Genomic DNA, 19790 nt, shown 5'->3' with positions numbered 1-19790 from the left:
TCCTTTCCTTAACAGAGTATTTATCTCCTCTGTAAGGCCAGCTGCCGCTCTGGGTCTGGCTGATGAGAAACAAGAACACCCTTGAACATGGGTGGGCGGCGCCTGAACTGTAGCCGGTAACCAAACTTTACGGTTGAAACAACCCAAGAACTGGGAGAACACATTTCCCACACCTCCAATTGAGTGTGGGAGAAAACGTGCGGCAGGGCCACCTTCCCCACAAGAGCTGTAGGAGGGAGGACGAGAGCAGCAATAGTCATCCATCGCAAAATAGTTGCCAAAAACCAACGTTATCTGCTCCGTGGATGTTGGCAAACTGTGCCCACTGTCGCATAGGGGTAGCCGCCTCTGGTTGCTCCCACACAGTCGTCATTTCCCTGACAAAGTCCGGGGGAAGAGGTCTGAGCTCAAATCAGAATGATGGGGAGATGTTAAGCCATCTATGTATCCAGCATCAAGGTTATCGGATGCTTGCACTCATAGCAGCTCCACACTATTATCAGCACCTTGTGGGGACAGCTGCTGTGGTGACACCCTTGCAGGCTGCACTGAAGGGGCCATCTGGCGCTCTGTGCCTGATGGCGCAGCCTGGTGCTCGGGCCCTAATGGGGCTGCCTGGTGCCCAGGCCCTAGTGGCGCTGTATGGCGCTCAGCCAGCTGGTGCATCAACCACTGTTGACCGGATGCCAAGGACAAATTCCCCTTCACCAGACTCAGAGACGCCATTTTATTGCTAGAACATCATAGGTCTCAGACAGTTGCTGAGGAGAGGGTTGAGTAGCTGGTATCGAACCTGAGTCCGTGGACGCCTGGGAGGATGGTGTATTATCTCATGTAGCCCTATTCACCTTACTCAGTAGAGTATGTGATGAGAAGGGGAGACCGCTCTCCCTGCCCTTAAAGCTAGTGCATGATCAGGGCTCAGACATGTCACACACAGTGTATGTCCATCTTTCACTGGCATTCTACTGTTGCAATTAAAACAGTTCTGGAATCCAGGCATCTTTTTTTTTTTTTTTTAACCTATATTAAAATATATAAATGTTATTATTAATATTATTATTACTTCATTATTATTTCAGTCACACCTTGACTTTAGGCATGAACCTGATAGCACTGTTACTGCCTGGTACCAGATATGGTTCCAGCAGAGGTGCAAGAGATGGTGGGCACTAAGTGTCTCACACTCCAGTAGCAGCACTAATCACCCTAGGTACCGACCCTGGTACCAGCGTTGATCACTCATCGGTACCGAGAATGAGATTGTTGGTACCAAGAGTTGCGCAGCACGAGATCACGTCATGTGAGGCTGCTGGAGTAGCCTATAACATGCACGCAAGCAACTCCTTCGACAGAGGGAGAGCGGCGGCAGGCAGCGTTGATTAGCTAGAGAGATGTCTCTGTAATCTCTTTCCTCCCTAGAGCAAACCACAACAACAGATTACTTACCTCAAGTTGAATTTCAAGTTGAATTTCAAGTGGAATTCTGGTACCAGCGTTGATCTCTCACCGGTACCGAGAATGAGATTGTCGGTGCCGAGAGTTGCGCAGCACGAGATCACGTCAGATGAGGCAGCTGGAGTATAACATGCACGCAAGCAGCTCGATAGAGGGAGAGTGGCGGCAGTTTGTTACACAGGGTAATTATTCCACTGCGGAACCAACGAGCCCAGCGAGTAACTTCCTCGACAGAGGAAGAGTCGCGGCCGTCCTGCAGGAGAGTTCATGCACGCAAGCAACTCGATAGAAGAGGGAGAGTGGCGGCAGAATCACAGTGAGCTACTGAACGGCGCCGAAGGTGCCCGTAGCAACATTAGAGATATAGCTAGAGAGATGTCTCTGTAATCTCTTTCCTCCCTAGAGCAAACCACAACAACAGATTACTTACCTCAAGTTGAATTCCAGGTGGATATGCGCCTCGGGGATTCCACGAGAGTAGCTTCACATGCGAAAGCACAAGCTACAGGGAGAAGCCACCGTTACTATAAGCGGCGATAGCACACCTTAATAAGGTGGGGATAATAGCCTGATAACGATAGCCTGGAGAGGGGCAACAATAGTCACCAGCTCTCGGACAGCTAACTGCCAGTAGGCACCTCGTTACCAGTATCAATTCGTACCTTATCAGATCGCGTGAGGGATTAAAGAGGACGAAGTATGCCGCGCTGGGACTTATATACTGTGTACAGTAGCGCGGCACACGTGATGAAGTTTTGATATAAGTGTACCTCAGAACTCGCGCATGCGCGGATTATATTCCAGCCCCTTGGGCTAGCCGTCTGGCAGCCTTTCTTGAGTGAAACAGAACATGTAATGATGCAAAAATGCCAAAGAAACACATACTTTAAAAAAAATAGAAATGAGTCTACACTGACTTAAAACCTACGGAAAAACCCTGAAACACAAAATCAATGGATGAAGACCTTGTAATAATAACTGACCCAGAAAAACCCCAGACAGAACTGAAATGGAAAGTGATGCCAAACATTCACTGTACAGTTCATTATCTGTAAAACAGGCTTGTACGAAATTTCGAATGGAAAGAATTTCAATTCAAAATAATGCCATAATACGAACACTAGGTGGTGCCATTACCTTGAATTTCTTTGAATTTAATCTACACCACCCATTGAAAGTACATACAACTCCACCACCTAGTATTCGTATTATGGCATTACTTTGAATTGAAATTCTTTCCATTCGGAATTTCATACAAGCCTGCTGTAAAACTGTACATTTTTGAAATAAAGGCAGTCCACCATGCCTTTAGCAGGCTGGACACTGACAAAATACCATGAGAAGTGAGGGACATAACAGTGGTGCTGCAATTTCTCCCTCATGCAGTGACCAGACAGAAACCCAGAAACCCCCGAGCAGCAGAAGACACATAACACACAACAAAATGACGACAAGAAAAAAAAACGAATACAGTGAGTTGCAGAGATGCAGAGAGGAACTGAATGTGTCTCAATACCTCAGTTGTCCTATTGACCATCATCTGGGCGGGAAGCACAGGGGAGAGCAAGAGAGCATTTTTGAGCTACCTGTATTCTAAATGAGTTAAAGTTTCGTAAAGGTAACAACCTCTCAGTAGTCTAGACTAGAGATACCATCCATGCAACATTTGTCAAAACATCTTCCTACTCTTAAAGCAAATGCAGTTAGTAACAGTAAATTCACTGAATATAGAAAACTTCTTTGGACAGTTCACCAAAATTGCAGATACAGGATTCAGTGTCACTTCATGTCACGTCCCCCTTTATGTTTTAGCACGGTCCCATGATCCCACCATCTCCGGCCCATGATTCGTCACCCCACCCCCTTCTCCAGGCCACTACTGTTCTCACCTTTGACTGGACATCTGCATTGTGGTCATTCTGGAGGAGCAGGGCTGCAGACTTGGTGTCGTCCTTGCGCGCGGCGATGTGGAGCGCGGGTAGCCGCACCTTGCCCTTGGTGTCGTGCTCCAGGAGGAGGGACACTACCGCGTTGTGGCCTTGCTGCAGGGCGATGGCCAGGGGAGTGAAGCCATCCTACAGTAGGTGACAGACAGGGCAGAGAGAGAGATGGGATGTTACACTAGAAACAGATGCTGTATGTGAGCAAGCACCGGCTGCAGCACGATACCGTATGCAATACATGCAGGACCTGGCATAGCTGAGATACTCACATAAGCATTGAAGTCAATGGAAAAGAACACATAGTATGCATGAGCATGAGCATGTAGAGACACACACACAAACAAATGAAAAATGCACACCTCTGTTGCTGTACTCTGATTGCCTCCATTTTCCAGAAGATAGCGGACCACCTCCAGGTGATTCTCCTGGGAGGCCATGTACAATGGGGTGAATCCATTCTGGAGAGAAATCAAACACACAACCATGTTCCATTAACACCACTCATTTAAATCCCATCATTTTCAATGTAATATTCAACTATGCAAAAAAAGTTTTGCCATACAGTTTAAAGGCATACATATTTTCTTCTAAACTTCATATAAGATAAGATAAGATAAGATAAGATAAGATAAGATAAGATAAAAAAAAACCTTAATTGTCTGTTACACATGAAACAGAAAACTGTCTTTGGTGTGGCTTCAGTCATTCTTATACAAGACTTGAAAAAACAGGACAAAACAAGACTAGACAATACATGCATGTTGTGACTGGATAGCTGGTCATTGTTCATCTGTTGTTCAGTAGGGCTACAGCTGAGGGGATGGAGGATTTCTTGTATCTTTTTTTGTGCGCCAGTGGAACATTGGCACACAATGGCATAACGGCATAACGGCATAATTGCCACTTTCGTAAATTACTTCTACAGGTGATGAAAGCTCCTTCTCCGTGTGTCTCACCTGTGACTGGGAGTTGACATCTGCACCTCTCTTGACTAGGAGCCGAGCCACCTCCTTCTGCCCAGCCAGACAGGCGATGTGCAGGGCCGTATTGCCTTTCTGCAGAGCCGTACAGAACATACTGAGGTTACATCCAAGTCTCTGAACAACACCACTGCATTACATTTGTTTGCATGTCATCACATTTCAGCTCCTAAGTGTGTGCAAGGTAAAAGTGGAAATGTATACACATTTGTGTATCATCAGCACAAATCTATCAGCATTTGTGTGTGTGTGTGTGTGTGTGTGTGTGTGTGTGTGTGTGTGTGTGTGTGTGTGTGTGTGTGTGTGTGTGTGTGTGTGTGTGTGTGTGTGTGTGTGTGTGTGTGTGTGTGTGTGTGTGTAAGCACATGAGCATATCTGTGTGTTTGTGTGTACAGGTATGTGCGCGCCTGCATGCACATGTGCCTATCTGTGTGTGTGTGTGTGTATGTGCGCGCCTGCATGCACGTGTGCATATCTGTGTGTTTGTGTGTGCACAGTACATGAGCTTATCCAGCCCACTAAAAGGACAGAGGTGTCAGGGACAGAAGAGGACGGCTGGGTCAGCTGAGTGCAGATAATAACATAACATCCACCACTCTGCTGTCCTGAAAACCCCTGCACTTCATCTGAAATATCAAAACCAAACTATCAACCCTGCACTTCATTTGAACCATCAAAACCAACAGCAGGTTTTTAGGCTGTATCCGACCTTCAGTTATATATTATGGGATGATTTTCCAGGTCTATTAAATTAAATGATTGTATTGTATAAGTATTGTTGTTTGACTAATAGAATGAATGGCGTGTGGGTATGTGTGCATGTGTTTGAATGGGAGATATATTTGAGGCTACGTATATGTTTAATATTTTGGGTAAATTCCTGCATGTTAATTGTTTTTATTTGTCTTATGTGTTGATATGTGTTTTTTGTGTAAACTTTCAGACTGTCTGTGTCCAAAACAAATGTCTCTCTAGAATAGACAATAAAGGCTTATCCTCCTCCACCCTCAATCAAATGCAAATGCAAATGACCTTCTGCATCCAACATAGCACAGAGCCATAAATATACACATACTATACTGTCATCATGGTCATTGTCATGGTCATTGTCATACTATAGTCATAGACATAGTCAACATAGCAGTCAATCCATGTTCCTACAGTACTGTATATACGTAGCTGCAGGGTGCGATTTGTCTGAAAACCAGAAGGGGGGATGAGTTTCAGATTTTAAGCAAAATCAATGGAATTACATTGAACTGTGATTAAAATCATGTAGAAAAAGTGGCGATATCAAAACCAGAAGGGGGGACAATCCCCCCCATCCCCCCCTACAAATCACACCCTGCGTAGCTGTGTTACTGTCAGGGCCGCTAACAGCTGTGTTACTGCCAGGGCCGCTAACAGCTTCGGCCCTGAGCAAAGTAAGCTGAAAGGTTCCCCCTACCACTCGATACACACAATGTCATGGGGCCCCAATTCTGCCCCCCAGGGACCGGGACAACTTTGCCCCCCTCCCCTTTTTTGGCTTCCCTTGCTACTGTAGCAGCTGTGTACCTTTGTAGATGAGTCCACTGCCGCTCCTCTCTCAAGCAGCTCCTCCACCAGGTCCCGATGACCCTCCTTAGCAGCAAGGTGGAGCGCATTAAGACCATTCTACAGAGGAGAACAGAGAGAGAGAGAGAGAGAGAGAGAGAGAGAGAGAGAGAGAGAGAGAGAGAGAGAGAGAGAGAGAGAGAGAGAGAGACAAAGAGACAGATTCATCATATCATGAATGTAAGAAAAGAACAAATCCACATGCACTGAATCACATTAGGACAGGATCTCAGACACAGAATCAGCTCATCATTACAATGTTCTGTTTTAGAAACCCCCTGAGGTGCGTTGCAAAAATAATGAGGGAGAGATTTACTTAATGTGAGGATATCTGGTAACATTTTGCTTCATCAAAATTCGGATGCATTGTTCTTAAAATTACAATAGACTTATATAGTGTAGCAGCGCATTGACATCATGGATGTCGGTTATTAAAAACACCCAAATCATGCAACACAGTTCTGCTTCATTTAAACATGTACAGCTGTACACATATTCTCACGGCTAAATCAGCATTTGCATAGATTAGCAAGCTTTCCACGCTGCTATTTTTGCATCCTTCACCTCCCTCCCACATGCTGCTCTTCATCTTTGCATCATGACTAGTAAGACCAGCAACGCTATACTGTAGTATAGAGAAAGTGCTCAAGAGACCTTTTATTCTCTAAATATTGTTGCTATTGTTACTGTCAAATTACTGCTTATTGCAAATGAAGAGTTCAGATGCAAAACCCCCTAAGTGCCTTTTCAGAAAATAATCTTAATTCATTTGTATTTAATACAAAGCTATCGACATTTCATATTTTTTCATTTTATTTATGTAATATAACTATTTATATATATTATCAAGTACATGAATGTAAACCAAACCAACAACGGGGTTCTCTAAAAATATAGAAGTGCAAGTCTCAAGAAATGGAGTTAGGGGGTTTTGCATCTGAACTCTTCAAATGGAGTTTTAAAAAAAACAAACTACTTTTTGTCAATGCGAGATCTAAACAACAAAGTAAACGTACTGTGGATGTATATACTTAAATGCACAAAGTGGAGTACACGAGGAAGGCCATGTATTGTACTAGTAAATAGAGTAGAGACTGCAGCCTGGTCAACAGCTCCAGCAATGGCTCCAGTAATGTTAGTAATCCATGCAGAAAGGCAATAAACTCGATTCACACCATGAGGAAGGCCATGTATTGTATATTGCATTATATCATATTGTGATTATATTATATTGTACTAGTAAATAGAGTAGAGACTGCACCCTGGTCAACAGCTCCAGCAATAGCTCCAGTAATGTTAGTAATCCATGCAGAAAAAAGGCAATAAACTGGATTCACACCCTGTCCTGGGCATCGCCTTGTCCTTTTTCCTCCTCCATCCTCAGGCACTCTGAAGGGCACCCTTGCACTCCAGAGATTATACAACCTTCCGTTATCTCCTGGCTGTATACCTTCTGGACCAAAATCAGGTCTAGGGAGACATGCTCCCTTCTTCCCACTCTTCTCTCTTGTGTCTGCCTGTGTTTTTTTTCCCTCTCTCCTTCTCTCACTTTTCTTACCTTCCCTGCCTCCCTGTGTGAAGTCAGATTCTTCTAAATGTTTCACGCCTCCTCACGTAAAATGCCAAAGTAGCACAGAGGAGCGGGGATGTGGGGACACGCGCGAGACCATGGTGTCAAGTTTTGCATGATGTCTCAACACCATCACACGGCCGAACCTTATTAACCCATTGATGCTGGATGTTGTGTTGCGCAACATTCAGACTCATGAGATTTAAGACAATTTCATAAAAAAATCTTGGTATGTTAGAGTTGAATGAACATATTCTAATGCAAGATGAAAGTCTTAGCGTTTAAATGCAACTCATGGCATGTCTTTATGTGCTTCAGAGGCTGAGATACTTTGTTTTTTATAGGCTGAGGGTACCTTTTCTTAAAAAGGGCTGAGGCATTCAGCAGCCTTTTTTGCAAGTGCTTTAGACATCAATGGGTTAAACAAAAGCACACGTACACGCACACAAACATGTACACTGGGACGGACAGACAGACAGGCGCCCACAAACAAACACGTAGCAAGTCCCCTTTCCTCTCAGGACCTTGTAAACACACACACAAAGCCACACACACATACCCAATTTACCATCAATGAAGTATCGGGAAACGTTATTGAGAAAAAGGCTGAACACTGAATAAGGATTGTGTTTCATGCCCCTCCTCATTTAAAATGAAATTAGCTCTCTGGAGCCTCAAATGTATCATATTTCTGCTTCCCTACTGCCAACGCTGACATGCTGACATGCTGTATTGCGCACATCTTTCTGTTCTTTGAAATGATTACCAAAACCCAAACAGAAATACACAGTAACAGCATTTTCTCGTGATGAGAGAGTGTTGTTTTAAAAGTGCATTACAAATAAACTTTGACTTGACTGACTTGACTTATAATACGATAATAAAAGCCACGAAGCAGCAGCAGCAGCAGCAACAACAGCAGAAGCAACTGAAATGTGCGACTTGTGAAATGTGGTAGAAGTATAATACCTAAAAACACAGGACGTACGGTAGCTGCCAGCCTGGTGAACCTTTGACATCTGTCAATGGCATAAACCAATTAAGACCTTTAAAATGCCTGCCTCTGGATCAGCTGTTCCATTAATGAGATGAGAGCTGCGATAGATATGAGAGTAGGCGTAGGATGGGGGGATGGAGTCACCCCTCCAGGGTCCAGGGCCGCTGACAGCTTTGGCTGGGCCCGGGACAAATACATCTGAAAGGGCCCCAAACCTGGAGAATACAATGTGATGAGAATCCAATTCTGGGCCCCCTCTCTGCCTGGGCCCGGGACAAGTGAACCCTGCCAGGGTCTAATCTGATTTCGCCCCTGGACAATAAAATGGGGGACCGACCAAGCTCCACAGACGTCCCTCAGATCCGCCTCTCTCTTAATTGTGCTAATGCACTTGTAGGGGAGGGAAGGTGGGGCGCTGGGGCTCCTGGTCCCCCTGGCGTCACTGACCAGCAGCGGGCCACTGGTGGAGACGGTGTTGCCAGATTGGGCGGTTACTCGCCCAATTGGGCTACTTGGGATGGCCGTCTGCAGGTGAAAACGGGAAAAATTGGCCATTTAGCAGGTTTTTTCCCTGCACTTTTGTGCCCATAAAAATCAATGCAATTTGTTGAAATTAGGCGGAATTTAGCACATTTTGGCGGTTTTTGAGAACCTTTTGGGAGGGATTTGACCAGACACATCTGGCAACATTGGGTGGAGATCCCAGTGGACGACTGGAGCAGCACAGCACATGATCCCTGGATGCCCCCACCTCATGCCCTGACCGCAAGTGACATAATCCCATTCTGTTGGATGATAAAAAGGTAAGGGGGCTTCTGTGGCAGTGAGAGTGGAGGTGGGGGAATACACCCGATACAAGCATGCAGATTATATTTCAATACCACTTACACAGGATTACTGCACACATGGATTTGGGGAAAAGGGCAGGGACAGGGACAGACAGACAGACAGAAAGAAAGAGCGAGACAGATATGTTGTAAAACCCAATTTCTACAATCAGCAGGTAATCGGACTACCATGATTGCTAATCTAATCAATTATAAATTATGAACGTTTATGAACAAGTACATTCCTATAAAATAATGAATAATTAAGATTTGCAGGGTTTCTCTTATGAATATCTGACTACAAATAACAGCCAGTTTCATCCAAAATTAAAGGACAGTTGATTTTAGGCCACAAAATTAACCAGTAAACCAGTATCTGTAACATGACTCAGCATACTGTATATGACTGAGGGGTACCATATTTTAACACTGCAAAGCCCTTTGTTACCAGTGGTGCAGTGCAGCATGTGCTACAGTGCTACAGTGCTACAGTGCTACATGTGCTACCAGAGCAAACCGCAACTGGACTGCTAGCACTGGACAGGAAGCTGAATAGCCTAGTTGTTAAAAGTAGCCCTATAGACACATTGCCATTGTCAAAGAACTTTTGTCAGTTTTGATCATTTTTTACTTGATCATCCATGACATGTCTTTGCCTTACTGCCACATTTTAAGCACGTTGGGTGTGAAAATTATCTTAGGATTTTCTTTACAGTAGATATGTTTTTTGGGCTTTTCAACGTTATTGAGGACATGAAAGTGAGAAACTGCGACAAGAAATGAGTAGGAGAGAGAGGGCGGGGAAGGATTGAACCCGGAGTTGGAGAACCCAGAGAACCCAGAGTCTGAGTTGAACCCGGGTCGCCAGTGTAACTGGACCACCATCAAAGACACCAACGACCTGCAAGGCATTTAGGAAACTGTCTAGCTTCTGTAATATTTTCCACACTCTCTCTGACATGGACAAGGCACCGGCTGCTGACTGAGAGTCTTTCCAAGATACTGTAGGTCAAACACACTCTGCCTCTCTTTTTGTTGATTTATCAGCTGCTCTAACACCATAAACAATCTCATCGTAATTCACTATTTAACATTCACTTACTTCTACATTATTATTTTGTTACATTACAGTACATTGACATCACATTACACATCTCATCCAAAGCTACTCATAATTATGTAGCTAGCTATAGGGTATTGGTTACAGGGCCTGGAGCATTGCTCAAGGGGCACTAGGATGGAATTTGAACCTAAAATCTTTTGCTTCCAAGAAGCCCAGCTCTTCCTAACCATATTAGGCAGAGGCTGTCACTAGTTCCATTAGTTATCTGAGGCAGACCAACACGGGGAGTATGACAGGAGAAGAAATAGAGCATAGCACCGACATACAACTGTGAAAACAACAAATTGCTACACACAGTGGGGAGGTTGAGGTAGGAGGGTATGGGTGAACACACTGAAAGGCAGGAGAAGAAAACACACACACACACACACACACACACACACACACACACACACACAAACACAAACACACACACACACACAAACACACACACACACACACAACCGGTGTCAGGTGGGAGTACACACAAACACAGGAAAACACAACGACACAGAGTCAGAAATGCCTGAATGGCTGGCCAGACCAATACCTTGGCTGGACTTTGCTTGTGCTCTCCAGGAGCCGTGAGACAGGCCTTATCATCAGCTTCCTGTTTTATGTCTCCGCTCTCCGCCAAGCCACACCAAGCAGCCATGATATACACCCCACCACCAGCACCAAATGCCATTCCTCCATTTCATTGCAGTGGCTCTGTCTAGGGCTTACCGTTACGGGACAAGTCAAACATCTCGAGGTTGAAGGTACAATCAAAACAAGGTGACGACTCATTTGAACTAGAGTGACATCTCTGGCCACTTGTCACTGATGAGTGGCCAGAGATGTCACTCTAGTTCAAACTTCAAAGCTGCAATATTCACTAAACCACTATGTCCATGATACCTGCACTAGACTATTTTTCATTTTCAATTCAACAGCACTGAAACAAAAGGGCCAAGCACTCAATTTTAAAACAACACGAAGTTATTTTCCTCATTAGCCGCCTCACAGATTGAAAGTGGAATCATCACTCACACGGATTTACAGAGAGATTAGCCCACTCATCCCAATACTTATGTAGTGCTGTGATAGCGCGTGAAGGGTGACAAAGCAATTTCTGAAGTACTTCTCACCCTATTACATCTTCAGAAAGCATGAGAAACAATTGAAACGTTGTTTTAGGGCTGTAAAGCTACTAATGCTATTATTCTTAATACACAATATTTATCTCTACTGTATTACACTGAGATGAAAATTGAAGGATTTAGGAAAAATCTCCCCATTTGTGCATTCTTCTGGTCTCTGATCTCAAACCCCCATCCCTGTCTGGCCTCCAGTTGTCCCTATAATGTCACAGCAGATATCTGGGTACAACTGAGGTGACTGCTTCAATGTTTACCTCCAACCCAGCACCCTAGATGTTGTACTCGGATGAAATGTCGATGAAACCTCTCACATGACACTTCGCAACATACTAAATCTTGTTCACGTCAAATACTGTAGTTGATGGGTACAACTGAGGTGACTGCTTCAATGTTTCCCCCCAACCTAGCACCCTAGATGTACTCGGATGAAATGTCGATGAAACCTCTCACATGACACTTCGCAACATACTAAATCTTGTTCACGTCAAATAGTTGATGGGTCATGGATACTGGACAGCGCCAAGATCACATGACTCAACACAGACTGTGGAAACTGGATAGTCTTGTGACTCCTGGTATTTGACAGAGGAGGTTGTATAGGAGAATGCCCTTCTCACACATGGGGGGGAAGGGGGGGGCTGTGTGTGGACCCCAAATATGCGACCATATGACAGGGTGTTGCTATGAAGGTCGCGCCTCTCAAGTTACAAGTTCTGGCGGTCAGTACAACACACATTTACGAAAGGTTAATAATGCTTTGACAAAATAGAAATGGCCACGTGTAAATATTGGTGCTGGACCACGGATTAAAATGACTAAAATAACTTTGGTAATTACTGAACTTTCAATGGGTCCATGGAAAAACATCTGACTGGGATATTTAAGACCATTTGGCAAAAGCTATTGGAGTGATGGTGTGTCTGCTCTCTCTAACTCTTCCCTTCCGTGCATAATATGCAGATGTGCTCATGCAAAATCATGTGCAAATGAAATAGCATCCGTAGTCTCTCCACCCACACAAACACAAACACATGTACCATCGTAATTATAAAAACAAAAGATAAGCATAAACACAAAAAACCCCAACATGTCACGACACTATTCCAAATCTCCATCAAAACGACAGAAAATCTTAAAATCCCAAACATTTCATGCAGATTAATCTTGACCAAAAAAGCACTCTGTTAAATCATAAAACAAAAACAAACATTTGCATGATACGATTAACATCTCGTCTCCTCTCTGTCTCTAATAACATTCAGCGCAGCTGTTTGACAAGTCAGAACAGAGCTCCATCAGCGGACACACGTGAAGATTAGCAATAGAGTTTATTCTATTCGGTTTATTACAGTGTGCTCAGTGCATTCATCCCATGACCCATACATAATGCGGTTTGTATGTCACTCAACCCCCAACCGCTATAGGTCACTCTAACAAACGTTACACGTTTGACAGCAAACCAAACTACTCGTGGAACTAAAATGACAACCAAATCTAATTACACATAAGAACATTCACAATATGGTTACATAAGACTGGGATTACAACCCTATCCCTGCCTGGACAGAGATCAAACAGGGCTTGAGCATTAGCTACGGCAGGCGTAATACCATGAGGTGAAGTTATGCCCTGCACAACTGTACTGCATGCTCTTCCTGTGTGCAGCGCCCACTGCAGCAGTGCAGTAGCCAGAGAGACGGCGTCCTATACATGCCAGACAGACAGCTGTATGTGCCAGTGTCATAGTAGCTATCATCAAGTCGTGTTTCAGCTGTAATCAATAGGTGGGGTGGAATGCACCACACAGTAGCATGCATGCTAATATCTGTTTCCACTTCCATGCCTGGCGCTTTTACATACCGTATTATTAGATAGCAGTTGTTTATGTTTACATAATGTTTATGTTACAGTCACCTACGTTTCATTTACTACCACTAACACTGCTATTACTACTAGCCTACTACTATAGTTTTACTATTCTACCATCAACACTACCATACCAAATGTAAGGACACCATGAAGTCAAGAGTACATATACTGTATACCCTTGTCTGCCATGCTCTTTTTTGCCTTATTGAGGTTATTTTATCATCTTGCTTGAAGTCGCAGTCTATAGACTATAATCACTGTGAATACTGTATGCAGGTAAGAATTCAGTATGAACCCAATTATTTCAGTATATCCACAGCTATACAGTGATGTATATCTGTATGTGGTAAAGCTAATCTCAATCAGTGTATTGGTTACCTGGTTGCAGGTGGCAATATCCTGTCCACCCTTCAGGAACTCAAGGACCTTGTCGATGTTCCCAGACCGTGCCGCTCTCAGAAAACTGGTGTTGCTGTCCGACTGCAGGGAAAGAAGAGAAAAAGAGAAGAGAAAAACTTCAATTAGTGCAGAAGGAGCGCAGTGTGTTTTATATACCACATATATGGTTTACCCACTTGTTGAGAATGTAAAACCTGAGTGGTTTTCCTGCTGCATTTTGCAGCTGACCAACAACTGATTGGCCATACTGTTGAGGAGCATACCAATACAACTGATCAAAACAATATTTGCACATATCAGGTAGGAGTGTGTGTGTATGTGTGTGTGTGTGTGTGTGTGTGTGTGTGTGTGTGTGTGTGTGTGTGTGTGTGTGTGTGTGTGTGTGTGTGTGTGTGTGTGTGTGTGTGTGTGCGTGTGCGCGCGTGTGTGTGTGTGTGTGTGTGTGTGTGTACTGTTGTTATTATCATTGACTGAATGGTCTAAAATTAAACCATAGGCGAAGAAAGCAGTAGGCAGCTGCTTACTATCACATACCAACATAAACATACCTGCTACACCCAGTGCTGAGTTTATACGTGTGTGTGTGTGTGTGTGTGTGTGTGTGTGTGTGTGTGTGTGTGTGTGTGTGTGTGTGTGTGTGTGTGTGTGTGTGTGTGTGTGTGTGTGTGTGTGTGTGTGTGTGTGTGCATATTTGTGTGTGTGCTTGCGTGTGAATATATTTAGACATTTTGATAATGGTTTCAGCGATATGGGATGCTTAGCGCAAGGACAATGAAATTTGATAAGCGTTTATTCTCCTTAGCAACATCGCTCAAACACAATCACAAGACTTGGCTTAGAGGGGGCAGTCACACTTCAGTACTGCATATTGTTCATGCAATACTGTGTAACAAACTCGAGGGTGGGTGTGTGTACGCCAGGTCACTACAGTTCATCTCCATCAGCATGAAGTGTGTCAACAGCACACATGCATTGTTCTCTATTCTCAATTCTCTACAAACTCTGGATGAAGGAGAATCTTCAGGCACTTAGACCGGTATCTACAGGCTGGCATTTCTACACAAAATGTTGGGAGCATACATTAATCGTTCATGTCAATGTGATGCCTTAAGATCCGTGCCTAAATACCTTAAAGGAACAGTCCACCCTTATTTCCAAGCATTATTTATGAAAGAGCATATCATTTCCTTCTTAGTGTTTTCAGTACTTATATTTATTGGTATCAGAAGTATTAGCATAGTTTAGCATAATTACTGGAAGTAAATGGGATTAGCATCAAGCCACAAGTGATCACAGGACGGGATTAAATAGCTGTTTTGCACTCTGGTGAATTTTACATTCATTTTAAAGCAGTTTATAAGTACATTGATGATGTTTTGTTTGCTCTCATAGACTTGCACTGCTACGCTTAGTTTGGCTATACTGTTAAACTAGGCAATGCAAACACATAGACGAAAAATCCTATGTATTCTCATATTTACTGGGACTTAAGTACATATGAGCAATTTCTTGAAATGTGATGGACTGTTCCTTTAAACAGAGTAAACTTTTCCTGCTCACCACTCAACACTCGCGAAGAAGATCATTGGAGTACCACTCCCCTCCCTGCAGGACATTTACACCGCACGCCTCACCCGAAAAGCACTGATGATCATCAAAGACACAAGCCACCCTGCACACAAACTGTTCAGCCTCCTGCCCTCTGGAAAGAGGTACAGGCGCCTCCGTTCCCGTACCACCAGGCTTGCAAGCAGCACGATGCATCAAGCAATCAAGATACTGAACACTCAACCCACTCTCCCTTCACTGTCAGCCTCTAGCCAGCCAGGCCACTGACAACGCTCCCCCCCCTCATCCCCACCACCATATCTGCGACTGAACATTCCACCTGCACTACTACATCTGTGACTGAACTTTCAACCTGCACTAACTCAAAACATACACATGCACACACACACACACACACACACACACACACACACACACACACACACACACACACACACACACACACACACACACACACACACACACACACACACACACACACACACATACACACAAGCACACTGCACTTTCTGCACAAAACCCAAACATACACACACTGACACACAACTCATACTCACACACATACACACACACACACACACACACACACACACACACACACACACACACACACATACACAGGTACACACACACAGACGCACACCGCACTTTCTACCTGCACTAAACACACACACACACACACACACACACACACACACACACACACACACACACACACACACACACACACACACACACACACACACACACGCACACAAAACACATACAAACACACACACACACACACATACTGCTGCTGGTGTATTTAATAAAACCTTTTTTAATTATTTATTTTCTTCAAATGCTACTATTACTACAGTGCCCTCCATAATTATTGGCACCCCTGGTTGAGATGTGTTTTTTAGCTTCCAAATATTTTATTTTTTTTCTAAATAATATGGGACCTTAATGGAAAAAAGAGAAAAATCCAACCTTCAATACAAGTGCATTTATTCAGTGGGGAAAAAATCCCACATAAAGAAATAATTATTTGACATCAAATAATGTGTGTCACAATTATTAGCACCCCTGGTGTTAATATTTTGTACAACCCCCTTTTGCCAACAAAACAGCACCTAATCTTCTCCTATAATGTTTCACAAGATGGGAAAAGACAGAAAGAGGGATCTTCAGCCATTCCTCTTTGCAGAATCTCTCTAAATCATCCAGAGACCTGGGTCCTCTCCTCTGTACTCTCCTCTTCAGCTCACCCCACAGGTTCTCAATGGGGTTGAGGTCAGGGGACTGAGATGGCCATGGGAGGAGCTTGATTTTGTGTCTGGTGAACCATTTCTGTGTAGATTTGGCCATATGTTTAGGGTCATTGTCTTGCTGAAAGACCCAGTGACGACCCAGCTTCAGCTTTCGGGCAGAGGGCAACAGATTTTGATTTAAAATGTCCTGGTATTTCAAAGCATTCATGATGCCATGCACCCTAACAAGTTTCCCAGGGCCTTTGGAAGCGAAACAGCCCCACAGCATCACTGACCCACCCCCATACTTCACAGTGGGTATGAGGTGCTTTTCAGCATGCGCATCTTTCGTGGTACGCCAGACCCACTTAGAGTGTTTGTTGCCAAAAACTCAATCTTGGTCTCATCTGACCAAAGCACACGGTCCCAGTTGAAGCCCCAATACCGCTTGGCGAACTCCAGACGCTTGCGTTTATGATTGTGAGTGAGGAAAGGTTTTCTCCGTGCATGCCTCCCAAACAGCTTGTTGGCGTGTAGACAGCGCCTGATGGTTGATTTGGAGACTTTGTGACCCCAGGATGCTACCACTTGTGTGAATTCTGTAACAGTGAGCTTTGGAGATCTTTTGATTTGTCTTACCATCCTCCTCACTGTGTGTGGTGGCAAAATAAACTTGGGTCCTCGTCCAGGCTTGTTTACCACTGTTCCAGTTGTTTTGAACTTCTTAATTATTCCTCTCACAGTGGATATGGGCAGCTGCAGTTGAGTGGCAATCTTCTTGTAGCCTCTGCCTGACCTGTGAAGGTCGACGCACATCTGCCTCACTTGTATGCTGTGTTCCTTTGTCTTTCCCATGTTTAAGAGTGGATAAGAGAAATGGCCTCGGTGTCACGTCATATTTATACCCCAGGGAAACAGGAAGTGATGAATTACTAATTAAATGTTCCTACATACTCTGGTAAACTTTGTAAACTACTGTAGAAATGACAGAAATGCTTCAATTATATTTATTTCCTTGGAATTGTTAAGGGTGCCAATAATTGTGGAACAGGTGATTTAATGAAAAATAATTATTTTTTAGTCAGGGATTTTTTTATTTTCTTACAATTCATTTGAGTTGAAGGCTACATTTTCCTACAAATTTCAGTGTGACAGTATTCTTCTGCAATAAACACTGAATTTATTTTAAGGCTTTTAACACATCTCAACCAGGGGTGCCAATAATTATGGAGGGCACTGTATGTCAGAACGCTATAAAGGACTTTTAGAAAAAGCACAACAAAATACCTCCTCTTAATGTATGTTCTCTACAAGTCTTCTGTTGTCCAGTCTTGCACTTTAAATGTCTGTATGAGCAATGTCTACGTCCATACTGTCTATGTCCATGTATGAGTACTGTCTATGTCTATACTGTCTATGTCCTTACCTAGATTAGTCTATGTCTGCATGGGAGAGCAAGAAACGCAATTTCAAATTCTTTGTATGACCAGTGCATGTAAAGAAATTGACAATAAACTTGACTTGACTTGACTTGACTTGACACTCCAGTAAATATCCATATCCATGTCTTAAAAAGAAAACATAATACATGATGTAATGAGTAATAACAATAATACATGACAAAATCACTCACAGACAAAATACAAAAACACATTCCATAATTGTGTTTACATGAACTTGTATATAACCCAGCTGTGTCACTATAACTGCATGGATTGCCCTTAAGACTCAAGTGAACCATGAACTTCACTTCACCCTAAGTCAGCCTAAAGTCAGCTTCCTTTCTTTATGAATGCTCAAGCAAAGTAAGCAAAGGGGGCTTAACCTCAGCTATGTAAGGTTAAGAAAGTGGGAAGGCCAGGCACGGGTGCACCCACATTGCACGCGTGTTAGTATGTTCTGGTGCTGGAGGGTGTGCTCTGGCTGGCATGTTCAAATTTGACCTCTTCCTCATACTGAGGTCAAAGGTCAATGACCCTTACGTAGAGGTCAGGTGGAAATCCCACACATCAACAGGGCAGCCTTGCATAACAGCTGTATGTACATACACCGCCGACATGAGCCATGATAGCCACCATACCACCATTAGAGGAATACAAACCTACATTTCATGGTCTTCTTTAAGATGTATTTTCAAGGATGAATGGAATTTCTGCAACTTACAAAATCCCACGCCAAATTGTACTTTCAAAATTACATAAATATCTGCAAAATCATTATAACGTCCAAGAATAAGGCATATCAGGTCATGCAGCTTCACTGTTCTACTATTTATGGATCTTACCAAAGCACCATCTTCACATCCTGGGTCAGAGTCGTTTTGGCACCTATCCAAATTAGGGTCACTTCCAACGGTCCTTATGGCTTTTTCAGATGCGCAAAGTTTGCACAATATCACATTTCCCATTGCAACATTCACCCTCTTGCTCTTCTATCTACTATAAAACAGATCCCTTAAAAAAATAGTGGTCCCTGTACACCTGGAGCAGAATCCAAGCTCCTTCAACTTCTTCAGTTCCAAAGATGCTTGAGTAAAAAATCTACAAAACTTCCTTATTGCGCTATGGAAAAAACAAACCTATCATTGTAGACTGATATATTAACATTCACCTATGCATCAAAGCAAGGTTAGCTGATTTAAAAAAAAAAAATGTTGAGTTGTTTTCATCCCGATCCTGCCTCCTATTCTTCCTTGCCACCCACACGTCAGTCTCCCCTTCCTCTTCCCCTGAGGAGTTATTTGTTGTGGGACCCCTGTCCCAGCACCAAGGTCTTGCGGCCCCTCTGTGTTGTCCTCCAACTCGGGTTGCCAGGGGGTTGCTGTGTTGAAGGGCCTGTCTTGTTGAGTGACAACTGTGGTTGGTTGTAAACCTATGGCTGCTGCCGCTATATCAGGCCCCGTCTCCACTCTAGCTATTTTTAACCCCTCCACCCCCTTAGGTCTCCCAAACAACACACACACAAACACACCACACATCCACTCACATTCCCTCACTCTTCCGCCACCTCCCTGCCTCCACTCTCTCTCTCTCTCTCTCTCTCTCTCTCTCTCTCTCTCTCTCTCTCTCTCTCTCTCTCTCTCTCAGACCCTCTCCACTCCCTGGCC

At 43.7% G+C, this 19790-nt stretch overlaps 1 protein-coding gene across 3 annotated transcripts in view; it reads right to left on the bottom strand.

The window, feature by feature from the left end:
• Positions 1–19477, bottom strand: part of LOC134465518 (uncharacterized) — an 80095-nt gene extending 60618 nt beyond the window's left edge. For 2 of the 3 annotated variants that reach the window (XM_063219215.1, XM_063219217.1), the window contains exons 1-6: positions 18969–19477; positions 13863–13964; positions 5939–6037; positions 4358–4456; positions 3761–3859; positions 3348–3533 (exon numbers count right to left, since the gene is read on the bottom strand). In XM_063219215.1, coding sequence (XP_063075285.1) covers positions 3348–3533; positions 3761–3859; positions 4358–4456; positions 5939–6037; positions 13863–13964; positions 18969–19091 — 708 coding nt within the window. In that variant the 5' untranslated portion in view covers positions 19092–19477. Of the gene's footprint in view, positions 1–3347; positions 3534–3760; positions 3860–4357; positions 4457–5938; positions 6038–7316; positions 7458–13862; positions 13965–18968 lie in introns of those variants that run through there. The other variant, XM_063219218.1, reaches the window with a different exon arrangement.
• Between the last annotated feature and the right edge of the window lie 313 nt (positions 19478–19790).

This window comes from Engraulis encrasicolus, chromosome 16 (genome assembly GCF_034702125.1).
Source record: "Engraulis encrasicolus isolate BLACKSEA-1 chromosome 16, IST_EnEncr_1.0, whole genome shotgun sequence".
NCBI lineage: Eukaryota > Metazoa > Chordata > Actinopteri > Clupeiformes > Engraulidae > Engraulis > Engraulis encrasicolus.
The sequence above is the reverse complement of the archived record's forward strand: the minus strand, read 5'-3'. Positions and strand labels throughout refer to the sequence as shown.